Raw genomic sequence first — 15,000 nt, 5'->3', positions numbered from 1 at the left:
ACTATAAAAAGACTTCTGTCATCCTATTCAACATTAAAACATTTGCTGCAAGTTGGACCTTTTGAAGTTCTACCGATTCAACTACACGATTAGGAAGATCATTCCACAACTTGGTCATAGCTGGAATAAAAACGTTTAGAATACTGAGTAGCATTGAGCCTCAAGATGGAGAAGAACTTTGTTTTTAAATCTAAAAATGCAGAGTAACTACGCGTTTCTGGGTCGACTTGATATCTAACGTAAAGTTTCTTTTCAATAAAATTATCAACACCCCAGATCCATTCCCTATTTCTTTGTATGTGATGAGTGCCGAATAGTATTACTTCAATCTTATCACATTACGATGCCATCCAGGGGGTTATCATTTCTCATAATTTGCGTTCAAGTCATTTCTCTTTTTCAATCTTAATTTGGTTCATATTGGGTGTTAATTTCCTGTTTCATATCCGGGCTACAAAGCTAAGCATATTTATTTGCTAAATCATTAGATGTATTGGTACCATGTTTTAAGTTATTACATAATACCTTGCCTGTAGTATTCTTAATACTACATGAAGAAAAATATATAGTTACGAAGATAAAAATATAAATCAAAGATGGCATGTAAATGCATTTGAAAAACGTGTTGAGATTAGAATCAAAATAAAACATATTGAAAGATATGCTGTTTGAAATGCTATTGACAGGATATAATAAAACCCAGGCACATATTGAGAGACTGTTGGTATGTGCTTTCTACGAGAAGACTCTGTCATCAGATCACGATATAAAGAATATCTATATGACTTTTTAAGATATCAAAATCATTGATTAGGTCCCTCTATTCTTTTTAAAGTAACATTTTATATGAAACTTATAAAAGTAACATTTAGTGCTCCGTGAGATGCACCAAGCCTGAAAGAAATATACCACTTTTAAAAGTATCATTTAATGCGCCGTGAAACACACCAAACCTTAGAGAAATATATATCGCTGTGTAAACAAGAAGCACTATTGAGGAGTTGAAGGAAATTATCCCCCTTCTTGCAAAAGAGCACAGGTAAAGCGAACTATCAAAAAGAATGGACCAAATTTTAATCTGTCTAAAGGGCAATCTTTGAAAAGGTTACAAGAATTGTCAGAATGAAGTTCACACCTCACATGCAGTGAGTGGCAGTTATAGTAGTTCCATGATGCAATTCTTAAATCGTCATCAATGCTGCTTATACAGTGTTGTCTTCATAAGATGACTTATAAGTGAATAGATTTCATATTGTCAGAAAGTTGTTTATGTTAGGAAATTGGCAAAAAGGGAACTTATTAAAATGATGGTAATTTCTTTAAAGGTTTGTTTTACAGTCTGGAGGTAATTTATAGTTCCTTATAAACACGCTCAAAAGACTTTTGATTCGTTGTCAGAATTGACTATGAACATCTATCTATCTCAGCATGTATAACCATATGAGCCTTTAAGGGTGGAATATATACCAATTTATTCTTAGTAGTATGAAAAGTACTGTATTGTAATCATTCACAATTTTCTTCATTTGCATTTCTCTTCCATTCCTGCTCCTACTCTCTTCTATTCCGCCTCCTATTTCTATTCACCAGCATCATCACTATTGCTTTATCATTACCGTCAATGGAGTATTGAAAAACACCAACTTGAGTTTTTAAAGGGGAGACTTTTAAAGGGTGTTCATGTGTATATTAATAGATATCATTAGTTTTTTCTATCAGTTTTTTCATACCCGCCCCCCCCCCTCCTCTCTCTCTCTCTCTCTCTCTCTCTCTCTCTCTCTCTCTCTCTCTCTCTCTCTCTCTCTCTCTCTCTCTCTCTCTGTGTTTATATTCCCCCGTGAAACCTGAAGATCGAGTGAAAATCGAGAAACTGCATCTTTCATCCGAGTATCAATCGAACAGTGGATTACGTAACGTGGGGATCTTCTCGCTAAGTTGCCAGTTAGTATTACATTAAGCTAATAATATACCTCTCTTCTTCTCCTTTCATTTAAGGAATTTAAAGTAATCTTCAATCAAGATATTGATTTTTTTTTAAGTACAACATAAATAATACACAACCAAAATGTGTATTAAAAATCGTATAAATTATTAGTTCAATGCAAATCAAAAGTCGCGTGTTAAGTCGGAAACTTCGATTGATTAATTATAACGTAAGAGGCTACGTCACTCACAAGGACCCCCAAGACGGTGCTTGATATGAAAAGGCGGTCACTTTCTCTGCCAGAGTGTGCCATGAGGAGCAACGGTCTCGTCGTTAGTTTCTCACGTCATTTACCTGTTATAACACAACTGAATTTACCCCCTTTTTTTTGGTATCATGTTCTTATTGACGATTTTAGGTACCTTCATAGCATGCTTTTGGTTCGATTTTCTTAAATCTATCTTGCTGACTAAGCTCATATGTTTGTTGTTGCAGACGATACCTGAGCTGACTGACCTCCTTCGGCATTACAACAACTAAATTTTTTTTTAGTATAAAAAGTTATGGTTATGTCTTTGTTTTAGAATTTTTGTTGTATTCGTGAGCCTAATTTATCTCATATGACTGAATAACTCTGAAGAATCTGATTTGGCCTCTACGTTATCAGTAATTAGCATGCATGTTCTTTCCAATCTATTCCCTGCTGTCCACCATTTAGCATTTCTTAATCTCTTCTCCTTCTACTGACTTTTTTTTTTATGGGGTAAGCACGGTTGCCTTCTTTTTGAAGGACTTTGCTTTGGCTTTGGGGTAGACCGTAGTCCCGATCGGCTGCCCTGACTAACATCGCTTAGACCCTGGTAGCATATGTTCATGTGTTGTAAAGTCAACAGCGTCCTTTCTTCCAACTACTAACAAAAAGTTCTTCATTTCTCTTACTTTCTATGCCTAACTTTAAGCATAATTTAAATTACCATAGTTTTATCTTTAGAGGCTTGTTTGGGTAGGTCAATAATTCGCTCAATTTCGTCTAATATGACTTTCCTAGCTATAATAAATCAAGTGAAAACCATAGAACTGTTCTGAAACCTTGGTTCATACTTACACTTAAAGATTTTACGTAAAAAAAACCGGTAAAAATCCCAGAATAAATGTTGCGAGGCATTTACCGTTTAAAAAGCGGATATATTGACGTAAAGGAGTGATATTACGGTCACCAAACTGTAAAAGATAATAACATACTAAGGTAAAAATTACGGTCACCTGTATTTTACAGAAATATGGTTGAGAAAAGTATAATTTTACGGATAATTTCCCATTAAAAATGCAATCTTTAACAGTGTAACATGTAATCTCTCCTCCAATTTACGCTTAAGTTGTTTATCTAACCAGAAATTACCTCTTATTAATCAGTGGTTTAAATTATTAACTTCTAATTCTAGATATGGATATATATATAATACGAATATATACACATTGATTAATAATAATAATAATAATAATAATAATAATAATAATAATAATATAAACAACTTTTTTTTTTCAAAATGCTTATACATCTGCAGAAGCACTTTGAAAAAAAAGTGCGAAATCTTCTGTGTTTTTTAAAATATACAACGATATAAACGAGTAACTTTAGATTTTTAATACCCAATAATAATAAAAATAATAATAATAATAATAATAATAATAATAATAATAATAATAATAATAATAATAATATGTATCTCTTTTCTAAAAGATAATATCTCTCTCTTCTGCGGTAGCTACGACGAAGCCACATTCTGACACCTGCATTTACCTCGATTCATAATGCTGTACCAACATGCGTGATGTCGTCACTATTTTTTTTCCTCTAATGAGAGAGCGACGAATTCTTCTTCTTGTGTTCTTGATGCTGTCGCCAAAACCTCGACTTTGCTACGGCGGTCGTTGATGCTGGGGTAAGAGTTGCCATTAGTCAGGGCTGGCATATTCGTGGTTGTAGTTTGGAAAGCAACGAGCATTGATTCATCGTCAAATTTCGTAACTAGAAGGTATTGAGCAATGTAATTTTGTACTGGGAAAGTATTAAGCGATGTAATTTTATACCAAAACGGTATTGATCAATGAAATTTTATTACAAGAAGGTATTAAGCAATGTAATTTTATACCGAGAAGGCATTAAGCAATGTAATTTTGTACCGAGAAGGCATTAAACAATGCAATTTTGTACCAAGAAGGTATTGAGCAATCTAATTTTGTACCAAGATATATTAAGCAATGTAATTTTGTACCGAAAAGATATTGAGCAATATAATTTTGTACTGAGAAAGTATTAAGTAATGTAATTTTGTACCGAGGTCTTGTGTAATATAATTCTGTACAGAGAAGTAATTTTGTACAGAGAAGGTACAGAGCAATGCAATTTGGTACCGAGAAGGTATTAGGCAATGTAATTTTGTACCGAGATATATAAAGCAATGTAATTTTGTACCAAAAACGTACGGAGCAACGTAATTTGGTACCGAAAAGGTATTGAGCATTGTAATTCTGTACCGAGATATATTAAGCAATGTAATTTTGTACCGAGAAGCTATTGCGTAATGTAATTTTGTACCGAGAAGGTATTAAGCAAGACATTTTGTACCGAGAAGGTATTGAGCAATGTAACTTTGTAATGAGGAGGTATTAAGCAATGTACTTTTTATACCAAAAAGGTATTGATCATTGTAATTTTGTACCGAGAAGGTACTGACCAGCGTTGCTGTCACGCCAGATTACGTGTGTAAGCTATCAATCTTGACAAAATTTTGTCCTGTGAGTTTGATAACAACTTTACTAAAAACTTTAAAACACCAAACTTTCTCTAGACAACCATCAACTAATTCTTTGTGTTATTCGATTTCACTGTGTAAACTTGATGCACCTCTCCGCATTACTTACTGTGATTTCGAAATGTGTCTCTTTTCTCGAAACCTAATATGATTCCCCTAAATAATAAGTCCATTCAAATAAAGTTAACTTAAGGCCATGTTTACGAATGATGAATAATAATGTAACTAGATGTAGTACAACATAACCAACCGATAAATCGATGGATTAAAGCTCGGTACAATAAACACAATAAATTTATTTAGATATAAGGCCATGTTTACAATGGCTGAATATGATAGCGAGATGTAATACAACATAAGCGTCCAATAAATCGATGTATCAAAGCTCAGTAAAACAAATATATTAAGACAGAGAGAGAGAGAGAGAGAGAGAGAGAGAGAGAGAGAGAGGGGGGGGGTAGCTTATGGTACTCCAGCGGTGACAAAATACCAGTATGTCTAATAAATAACAAAATATTATACCCGGTTTTTTCTAATCCAACTATAAATAGGATCATGAATATTAATAAAAGAGAATATTGCCATTCTACAAGTTTTGTTCCAGCTGTGACCAATTATTATTATTATTATTATTAAATGTTATGCTACAACCCTAGTTGGAAAAGCAGGATGCTCTAAGCCCAGGGGCCCCAACAGGGAAAATAGCCCAGTCAGGAAAGGAAACAAGGAAAATTTAAATATTTTAAAGAACAGTTTGAACATTAAAATAAATATTTCCTATATAAACCATAAAAACTTTAATAAAACAAGAGGAAGAGAAAGTAGATGAAAGTGTGCCCGAGTGTACCCTCAAGCAAGAGAACTCTAATCCAAGACAGTGGAACCATGAACCATGGTACAGAGGCTATGGGACTACCCAAAACTAGAGAACATTGGTTTGGTTTTGGAGTGTCCCTCTCCTAGAAGACCTGCTTACCATAGCTAAAGAGACTCTTCTACCCTTACCGAGAGGAAAGTAGCCACTGAACAATTACAGTGCAGTAGTTAACCGCTTGGATGAAAAAGAATTGTTTGGCAATCTCAGTGTTGTCAGGTGTATAAGGACAGAGGATAATCTGTAAAGAATAGGCAAGACTATTCGGTGTCTGTGTAGGCAAAGGGAGAGAACCGTAACCAGAGAGAAGGATGCAATGTAGTACTGTCTGGCCAGTTAAAGGACTCCATAACTCTCTAGCGGTAGTATATCAACGGGCGGCTGGTGGAATGATCTTCCTAATCGTGTAGTTGTTTTTAATATATATATATATATATATATATATATATATATATATATATATATATATATACATATATATATACACATATATATAAATTAATATATATATATATATATATATATATATGTATATATACTCACACACATACATAAGGTCACGTACACATAAATGTCCATGTGTGCCATCATACGCACACACACGTTGTACCTTAAATTGTAAAAGTCATTTGGGTTAAAGGCCAACTCTTTTAATTACCCTCAATCGTCTCTATTCACCTTTAATTATAATAATAATCTTAATAATTTAAATAATAATAATAATAATAATAATAATAATAATAATAATAATAATAATGATAACAATGATAAGAATAATAATAATAATAATAATAATATTAATAATAATGATAATAATATAATAATATTAATTTTAACAACAACAATAATAATAATAATAATAATAATAATAATAATAATAACAATAATAATAATAATAATGTTTATGTTATATAGCTGCTCCCTGCCATATGATGTTGACCTACTTGAGGCTATTGGTATCCTGTAAAAGAATGTAGTGTACACAATCAGGTCCTTGTGCAAATATCCTGTTCAAGGGAGCGAGGATGGAGAAACGGGGGGGGGGGGTTCACATACAGAGGAAGAATGAAGAATTGTTGCGGTATTCACGGAACAGAGTATGGCTAAGTGGATAGGACAATAAAAGTAATAGGACTGAAGGAACTGAGAATATCCAATAAATAAAAGTATATGATATATCAAATATATGAAATATTAAAACTTGGACAATTGTTTTCATAAACTAATTACTGTAAAATGAAATGAGTTTATTTACGTATCGTGAAAAAAAAGTGAAGGGAACAATAAAGGTAACAGAGGTTGCCCAGTAAACAAAAGTATATAAATCCTTTTAGGAGCGATGAAATTATATTAAAACTTGGAAAATTGTCTTCATAAGGTAATTAGAATGAAATGAGTTTATTTACGTATCGTGAAAAAAAGTGAAGAGAACACTAGAGGTAACAGAGGTTGTCCAACAACCTAAAATATATGAATAATTTTAGGCGCGATGAAATTATATTAAAACTTGGAGAATTGTCTTCATAAAGTAATTAACATGAAATTAGTTTACTTGCATGTAGTAAAAAAGGGAAAGTAAATAAAATAACAAAAACAATAGGGCTCAAGGAACAGAGGATCTCCAATAAAAATACATAAATCCTATCCTTTTAGGTGTAATGAAATTATATTAAAACTTGGAAAATTATCTTGATAAATTAAGAAATATTGGATGAGTTTTTTACGTATCGTAAAAAAAATAGTAAATCAATCAAACTATATACCATAAAATTACATTAGAATTGAATACAATAACCTCAAGACTTATTTACCAATTTATTAATCTGACATCACGACATTAAAATGAACAACGCTCTCAGAACTAGTAAATAGATAACGCTTTGATATGATATAAGGATGCTAATTAGGAACTAATAAACTCTTCTATACAAAAGGTTGAAAAATTATTATTAGAACCGTTTTTCATGTTAAAAACTAGAAGGGCATTCAGTAGAGCGCAGACCTCCGCCCTGGCAGCTTATTTCTCGACCTTTTGCTCGACCTTGGCCTTGACCTTTGACCTTAACATGTATTAATTGGCGTGGATTCTCAAACACTCATATGGAACAAGTTTAAAGTCTCTATGACAACTTATGGCCGACTACGTGAAATGGACATTTTGCTTGACCGTGACCTTTGACCTTAACCTTCCAAAATTTAATCGTTTCCAGTGTTTACACAACAGTTAATCCATGCAAGTTTCATTACTCTACGATTAAAATTGTTGCCAGGAAGCTGTTCACAAACAAATACACACACACTTATAAACAAACACACATACAGGGGTAAAACATAACCTCCTTCCAACTTTGTTGACGGAGGTAATAACAATGGACTCACACGTGTTTGTAATTCAAGATGAACTGTCACTTTTTCATTATTCAAGAACTTATAAATCGTAACTAAAAATAAATTCCTCTTAAGAAAATCCGACAAAAGAAATAAAAAAAAGATAGGCGACTGACGTCATTTGTTCTTTGATAAGAAAAGACAACTTTAAAAGTCATAGAAAAATGAACGAACAAATAAAAAAGGGATACGTTTGACGGGATGTGGACACCAAAAGTAAAAAGTAAATGAGAAAAAAAGGATAGGAAAGAAGAGACATGAAAGGTTTCACGAAAATGGAGATGGGACTTGGTGCTTCCTGGAGAGAGAGAGAGAGAGAGAGAGAGAGAGAGAGAGAGAGAGAGAGAGAGAGAGAGAGAGAGAGAGAGATAGCAGTCAAATGCGGCATGAGTCTTTCTCCATAGTTTATATATGATATCGATTTTCACGTTGATGCTGATCGTAAGATATTTAATATTCTTTATTCACGACTTCTCGAATATAGTTTATTTCCTTTTTCCCTTCCCTCACTGGGCTATTTTTCCCTGTTGGGGCTCTGGTGCATATAGTATCCTGCTTTTCCAACTAGGATTATGGCGAGCTCTGGTGCTTATAGTGTCCTGCATTTCCAACTAGGATTATGGCTTAGCTAATAATAATAATAATAATAATAATAATAATAATAATAATAATAATAATAATAATAATAATAATCTCTCATTCTGGTTAGAAATTTGTCTCCACCTCGATTCATTTTGGATTTAATTAAATTTAGGGATTTTTATTGATTAATATAACACGCATCAAGAGAAAAAAATATACAAATTAAAAAAAAATGCATGTTAATGTGTAAAAAACAGAAAAAATCAAGTAACCCATTTTCTGTGATAACTTTCACACTCAATAGCTTTTCCTTTTCAAATACGTAACATGTAAGGTACCTGCTACTCTCTCTCTCTCTCTCTCTCTCTCTCTCTCTCTCTCTCTCTCTCTCTTTCTTTTTTCATGTGTGTGCACGTGTCTGAAAAAAAAATGGGGGGAACAAAACAGCTGTGGCCCCCTACCATAGCCCACGGCAGGGCTTCCGCTTTGTGAGACCCGCACTGTTTTGTAGTCTGGGTAGAGGCTCTTTTAGACCAGGCCGGAAGTCAGGAGGGTTAATCAAGGGAGATTTTGAGTCCCTGGGGCGAACTTGTCAAAGGCTGGGCGAGTCAGTATTTACATTTCGAAAGTCATTTATACCTCAAATGAAACGTTTCACGTAAGACTGGAATGTGACGTTTTTAAACAGTAAATCATTCTTAATTTGTTGTGTTAATGCTTAAACATCGACTATCTGTGACACCTCCCATTACAATGGTAGATGGGGACAAGACCTGGCATCGTTCAGTGCGGTAATAAGGTCCAGAGGTCATTTACATAAATGCATTATCGATTTGATTAAACTAAATTAATAAAATGCATTGACTATAATGGTTTTCCACTGATGTACAATGATAGAAGGTTGACATATTTCGAAATAAATTTAACATATATTCGATCTTTTAATTCATTTCTAAATCAAAGCCCATACGATTTTTATGCATCTTATACATCAGTCTATTCTAAGGCAAACTTGTGAAGGCTTTGCCGCAGCCCTTTCAATTTCATGGATTCTCGGACTCTTAATTATGAATTACACATCTCAGCAAATTCCAAGTGAAAAGATATAAATATTGGCAAATTTACGACTGAGAACAGCTACCTAACAGGAGATGGACATACAGACACCTCGACAAAAATTCTCATATAATTTTATAAAAACACTAATTAGGATAATAAAATATTAATATGTAATATCAAGGTAAGCCAAAGAAGCTTTGATTACGGGTCATTACAATTCAACAATTCCACATATAATTTATAAATCATTCATACATTTATCTATTTATGTGTCGTCAGTAATACAACTTCGAACAGATACAAAATGTCATCTCCGATCTTAATGCGACTATTATGTTCTTTTATTTCAACAATGTTATTTATTCTATATTAGCTACCAGTAATCTGTCAGGACTGTAATGAATCTCTGACAAAGGTGTTGCATTTATGTATGTCTTCTGTAATGCAACTTCGAACCGATACAAAATGCAATCTACAATCTTGATTCGACTATTAGGTTCTTATTCTATTCCAACAACGTAATTTTTATTTATAATAGCAATCAGTAATGTGTTAGGACTGCAATGTGCCTCTGACAAAGGTGTTGGATTTATGTATATCTATTGCAATGTTATTTCGAACTGATAAAAATAAAAAATATCGTTTCCTATCTCGATTCGACTATTATATGATCTTTTATTCCAACAACGTAATTTTGATTTAGTAACCTATTAGGACTGTAATGAGCACCAGAGGTGTTGGTGAATATAATAAACAATAACTTGTGTTTTTGTTCCCACAGGGGCTGTGCCGGCGGACGTACTAGTGAACGTTTAGACAACGTTACTCAAACCATAGAATCGCTTCTAGATGGCTACGACATCAGACTCAGGCCAAACTTTGGAGGTAAGTAGGATAATTGTTCTCTGGACTAAGACGGTATTTGTTGTTATTCATCATCATAGCTATGGTAAGCAGCTCTTCTAGGAGAAGGACACTCAAAAATCACACCATTGTTCTCTAGTCTTGGGTAGTGCCATAGCCTCTGTACCATGGCCTTTCACTGTCTTGGGTTAGAGTTCTCTGGCTTGAGGGTACACTCGGGCACACTATTCTATCTAATTTCTCTTCCTCTTGTTTTGTTCAAGTTTATATTGTTTATATAGGAGATATTTATTTAAACGTTGTTACTCTTCTTAAAATATTTAATTTTTCCTTTTTTCCTTTCCTCACTGGACTATTTTCCCTGATGGAGCCCCTGGGCTTATAGCATCCTGTTTTTCCAACTAGGGTTGTAGCTTAACAAGTAATAATAATAATAATAATAATAATAATAATCAGCCGTAGCTAGCCGTGTTTAGCTAATCCAATGCAGGACAAAGGCCTCAGATAAGTCTTTTCACTTCCAATCTTAATGTCCATCTACTATCAGTCATTCTCGTTATATGTCCTGCCCATGTCCATTTCTTTTTCTTACATGTAGTTAGGATATCCTCTATTTTAGTTTGCCCTAGTATCCACATTACTCTTTTTATTATTATTAGTATCACTACTCTAATTCCAATAACAATCTGATGTGAAATGTGATTTCAAAACTTTTTCACATCATAATAAAACCTCTGAGTGGAAACAGAAAAACAAACGCATTGTTAATAAAAAAAAAAAAAAACTAGCGAGCAATCATAAATCCCTATCGAACCCAAACGTCGATATATATATATATATATATATATATATATATATATATATATATATATATATATATATATATATATATATATATATATATATATATATATATATATATATATATATATTTCTTACTTTCTAGTTACCAAATTTCATTTCCTTTGGAAGTCTGCGAAATAGATATTAATTCAATCCACAGCCACTTATTTATCTTATAAGCTTCACTTCTGTGTTTCAGATTAACCCTTAAGTTCCTTATCTGATATCATCATCGTGAAATACTGAACTCTCTCTCTCTCTCTCTCTCTCTCTCTCTCTCTCTCTCTCTCTCTCTCTCTCTCTCTCTCTCTCTCTCTCTCTTTACACACACACACACACACACACACACACATATATATATATATATATATATATATATATATATATATATATATATATATATATATATATATATATATATATATATTTCCTCTTGCCTAAGTTCGTACATAAGTCGGGAAACCCCCAATTTCCCAGGTATTACCTTCTTCGATGATTGGCTTCTCCTATCAAGAATCTGGATAATTTGGCAGTCAATGGGATAAGGGATGATATAAGGGTGAGGGGAAGGAAGCTGGGGAACGGCCACAACGCTACTGAAATGTTCTTTTTCCAACAAGAGCTAAAATTCATTATTATAATCTTCTACTACGCGTATTGACGTAAATGGCCTCGATTAGATTTCGCCAGTCGTATCTAACTTGAGCTTTTAATTTAAAACTTCTCTAAAATTACTTAGTTATAATAATTACCACAACCAAAAATATATCAATAAATACCACAAACAACAATATAATCAGAAATTGTCTAATAAAATACATACATATATATATATATATATATATATATATATATATATATATATATATATATATATATATATATATATAGGAATCTATATTTTTCGTATCATACAATATAAAAAGAGGATGTCAAAACTGAGTATGTTTACAATTAATATATGATCACGTGTATATTTTGACACTGTACATCTCAATTAGCGGAGATTATAATACAAGTTAACTTACTGGAATTTTGAAAATCATTTACCTTAAACTCCTAACGCATAGTTTATCACTTTTGTTTTAAGGATTTGCTCTTTTATGCCCATATAACATATGTCAAATCAGCTCTGAAGGTTTTATAGCTCATTCACGATTCGTTGTTCAACAAGGTGAAATATCATTATGAATAACGTTCATCATCATTATTATCATTATCATTATCATGAAAATGAGAAAACGTTCACCTCAAACAAGCCTAAGCAACCATTATCGTCAAAAGCTCCAACAGAATGAACGTCCAAATGAGAAAAAAAAAATAATGAAAGTAACACAAAGTAAGTTTCATATATATATATATATATATATATATATATATATATATATATATATATATATATATATATATATATATATATATATATATCTACAGCGATACAGGCTATGCAACCTATGATAAAATCTCTAACTTTAACTTTTCTGTTTAAGAATAAATAAATTATATACATGTGGCTATATATATATATATATATATATATATATATATATATATATATATATATATATATATGTATATATATATATATATATATATATATATATATAGGCCACATAAAATAATGCAAGTCAGAAAACCTATGAAAAAAAAAAAAAACACGGCACTTCTAACACTTTTAACCATAAGAGACATAGAAATACCCTTCTATGATAACTCCCATTTCGTCGATATAATTAAAATTCCTCACAACCATCGAAGAAGCGTATAACTTCTCAAGAAACACATCTCTGAGCCAGAGGCAAATCTCAAATGAAATACAACTTGCAATGTCAATGAGAACATAGGTAGCTTTAGCTCACGAGGGACTCCGAGATCAACATGAATAATAACTGGACGACCTTCGGAAAACCCACGGGCTGATTCAAATAGAGAAGTTCAGTAGGATATTCGCTACTCTTGGCTGTTGTTCTTTGCTTTTTTTCTCAAGTTCAAACGATGGGAACCCTACTGACAAGATCCGTTTTGGAGGAAAGCATTGACAACACGATAGTGTGTAATTGTGTAATCACAGATATATTGATATTACAAAAAGCAACGTAGATGATTTACTATCGTATTTATATACCAAGGAGGACATAAGAAAGCACCAAACTATTTTGGGTCTTACGAGAGAAACGCCATAAGCACATAAGGGAAACATTGTCACCTCGATAGTATGTAATTATAGAACAACGCAGTTAATTTATTATCGTATTTATATACCAAAGAGGGTATAAGGAAGCACCAAACTATCATATTTGGGTCTTACGAGGGAAATGGCATAGGCAGATAAGGAAAACATTGTAACCACGATAGTATGTAATTATATATATTAATATTTCCCAAACAAAGTCGATAATTTATGATGGGATCTGTACATCAAAGAGGGCATAAGGAGGCACGAAAATGGTGTATTTGGGTCTTGCAAGAGAAATGTCACAGTCATTACATAAACCTCGTTTACATGACGAAATCTCATTCTTGAAAAGTAACCAAATGACATTATAGTTCAGCGGAGAAAAGGGATTAAATCGATAGTAGTAAGAGTACTGCACTGGGATGAATGTCATGGTTATCCAAGAGACCACTTCCTTCTTTCAGGCACTTATATGTGTGTGTATAAATACACACACGTATATATATACGTGTGTGTGTTTGTATGTGAAACAATTTGCAACAACACAAAGAGGATACGTACACACATACACACACATATATATATACATATATATATATATACATATATATATATATACATATATATATATATACACATATATATACATGTATATATAATATATATACATATATATACATATATATATATATATATATATATATATATATAAATCTGACGTGTGTATATATACATATACACATATAAATGAATGTAAATAAACATATATATAACCACACTATATATAAATTTGCAGAAACCAAAACATGATATACAAAGAAACTTCAAGAACAGCGACCTTAATACAGCCAACATATCTGTATTTCAGAGCATATGGATATAATCACATCGCTATATTAAAGCACGACCCTTAAGCCAAACCTTAGATTTAGAATGATTTTCAATACGTCAAATATTACATAGATCCAATTTTCTTTTGGGTAAAATCCATACTTCGCTGAATAGACCAGGTTTAAGGTTCATTCACGCATATAAAGCTGAACGATTTCCGTAAAACCAGAGCTAAAATGAAAGACGTGATCGAGCCAATTGAAAGGAAAGTGGTGATCGAGCCAATCGAAATGAGTGGTAATCGAGCGTATTAAAATGAAAGTGTTGATTAAGCCAATTGTAATGAAAGCGGTGATCGAGCCAATTGAAATGAAAGTGGTGATCGAGCATATTAAAATGAAAGTTGTGATCAAACCAACTGAAATGAAAGAGGTGATCGAGCCAACTGAAATGAAAGTGATGATTGAGCATGTTAAAGTGAAAGTGGTAATCAAGCCAATTGTAATGAATGTGGTGATCAAGCCAATTGTAATGAAAGTGGTGACCGAGCCAACTGAAATGAAAGTGGTGACCGAGCCAACTGAAATGAAAGTGGTGATCGAGCCAACTGAAATGAAAGTGGCTATATCAATCCAACTGAAAT

At 32.6% G+C, this 15,000-nt stretch overlaps 1 protein-coding gene across 1 annotated transcript in view; it reads left to right on the top strand.

Moving 5' to 3' along the window:
- LOC137652328 (gamma-aminobutyric acid receptor subunit beta-like) overlaps nucleotides 1-15,000 on the top strand; it is a 268,861-nt gene that overhangs the window by 42,353 nt on the left and 211,508 nt on the right. Inside the window, 1 exon segment of the mRNA XM_068385671.1 lies at nucleotides 10,425-10,528. Within this exon segment, the coding sequence (XP_068241772.1) occupies nucleotides 10,425-10,528 (104 nt within the window).

Source organism: Palaemon carinicauda, chromosome 13, assembly GCF_036898095.1.
Source record: "Palaemon carinicauda isolate YSFRI2023 chromosome 13, ASM3689809v2, whole genome shotgun sequence".
NCBI classification, from domain to species: Eukaryota; Metazoa; Arthropoda; class Malacostraca; order Decapoda; family Palaemonidae; genus Palaemon; species Palaemon carinicauda.
Note: the sequence above shows the minus strand (reverse complement) of the source record. Positions and strands in the feature narration are given on the sequence as shown.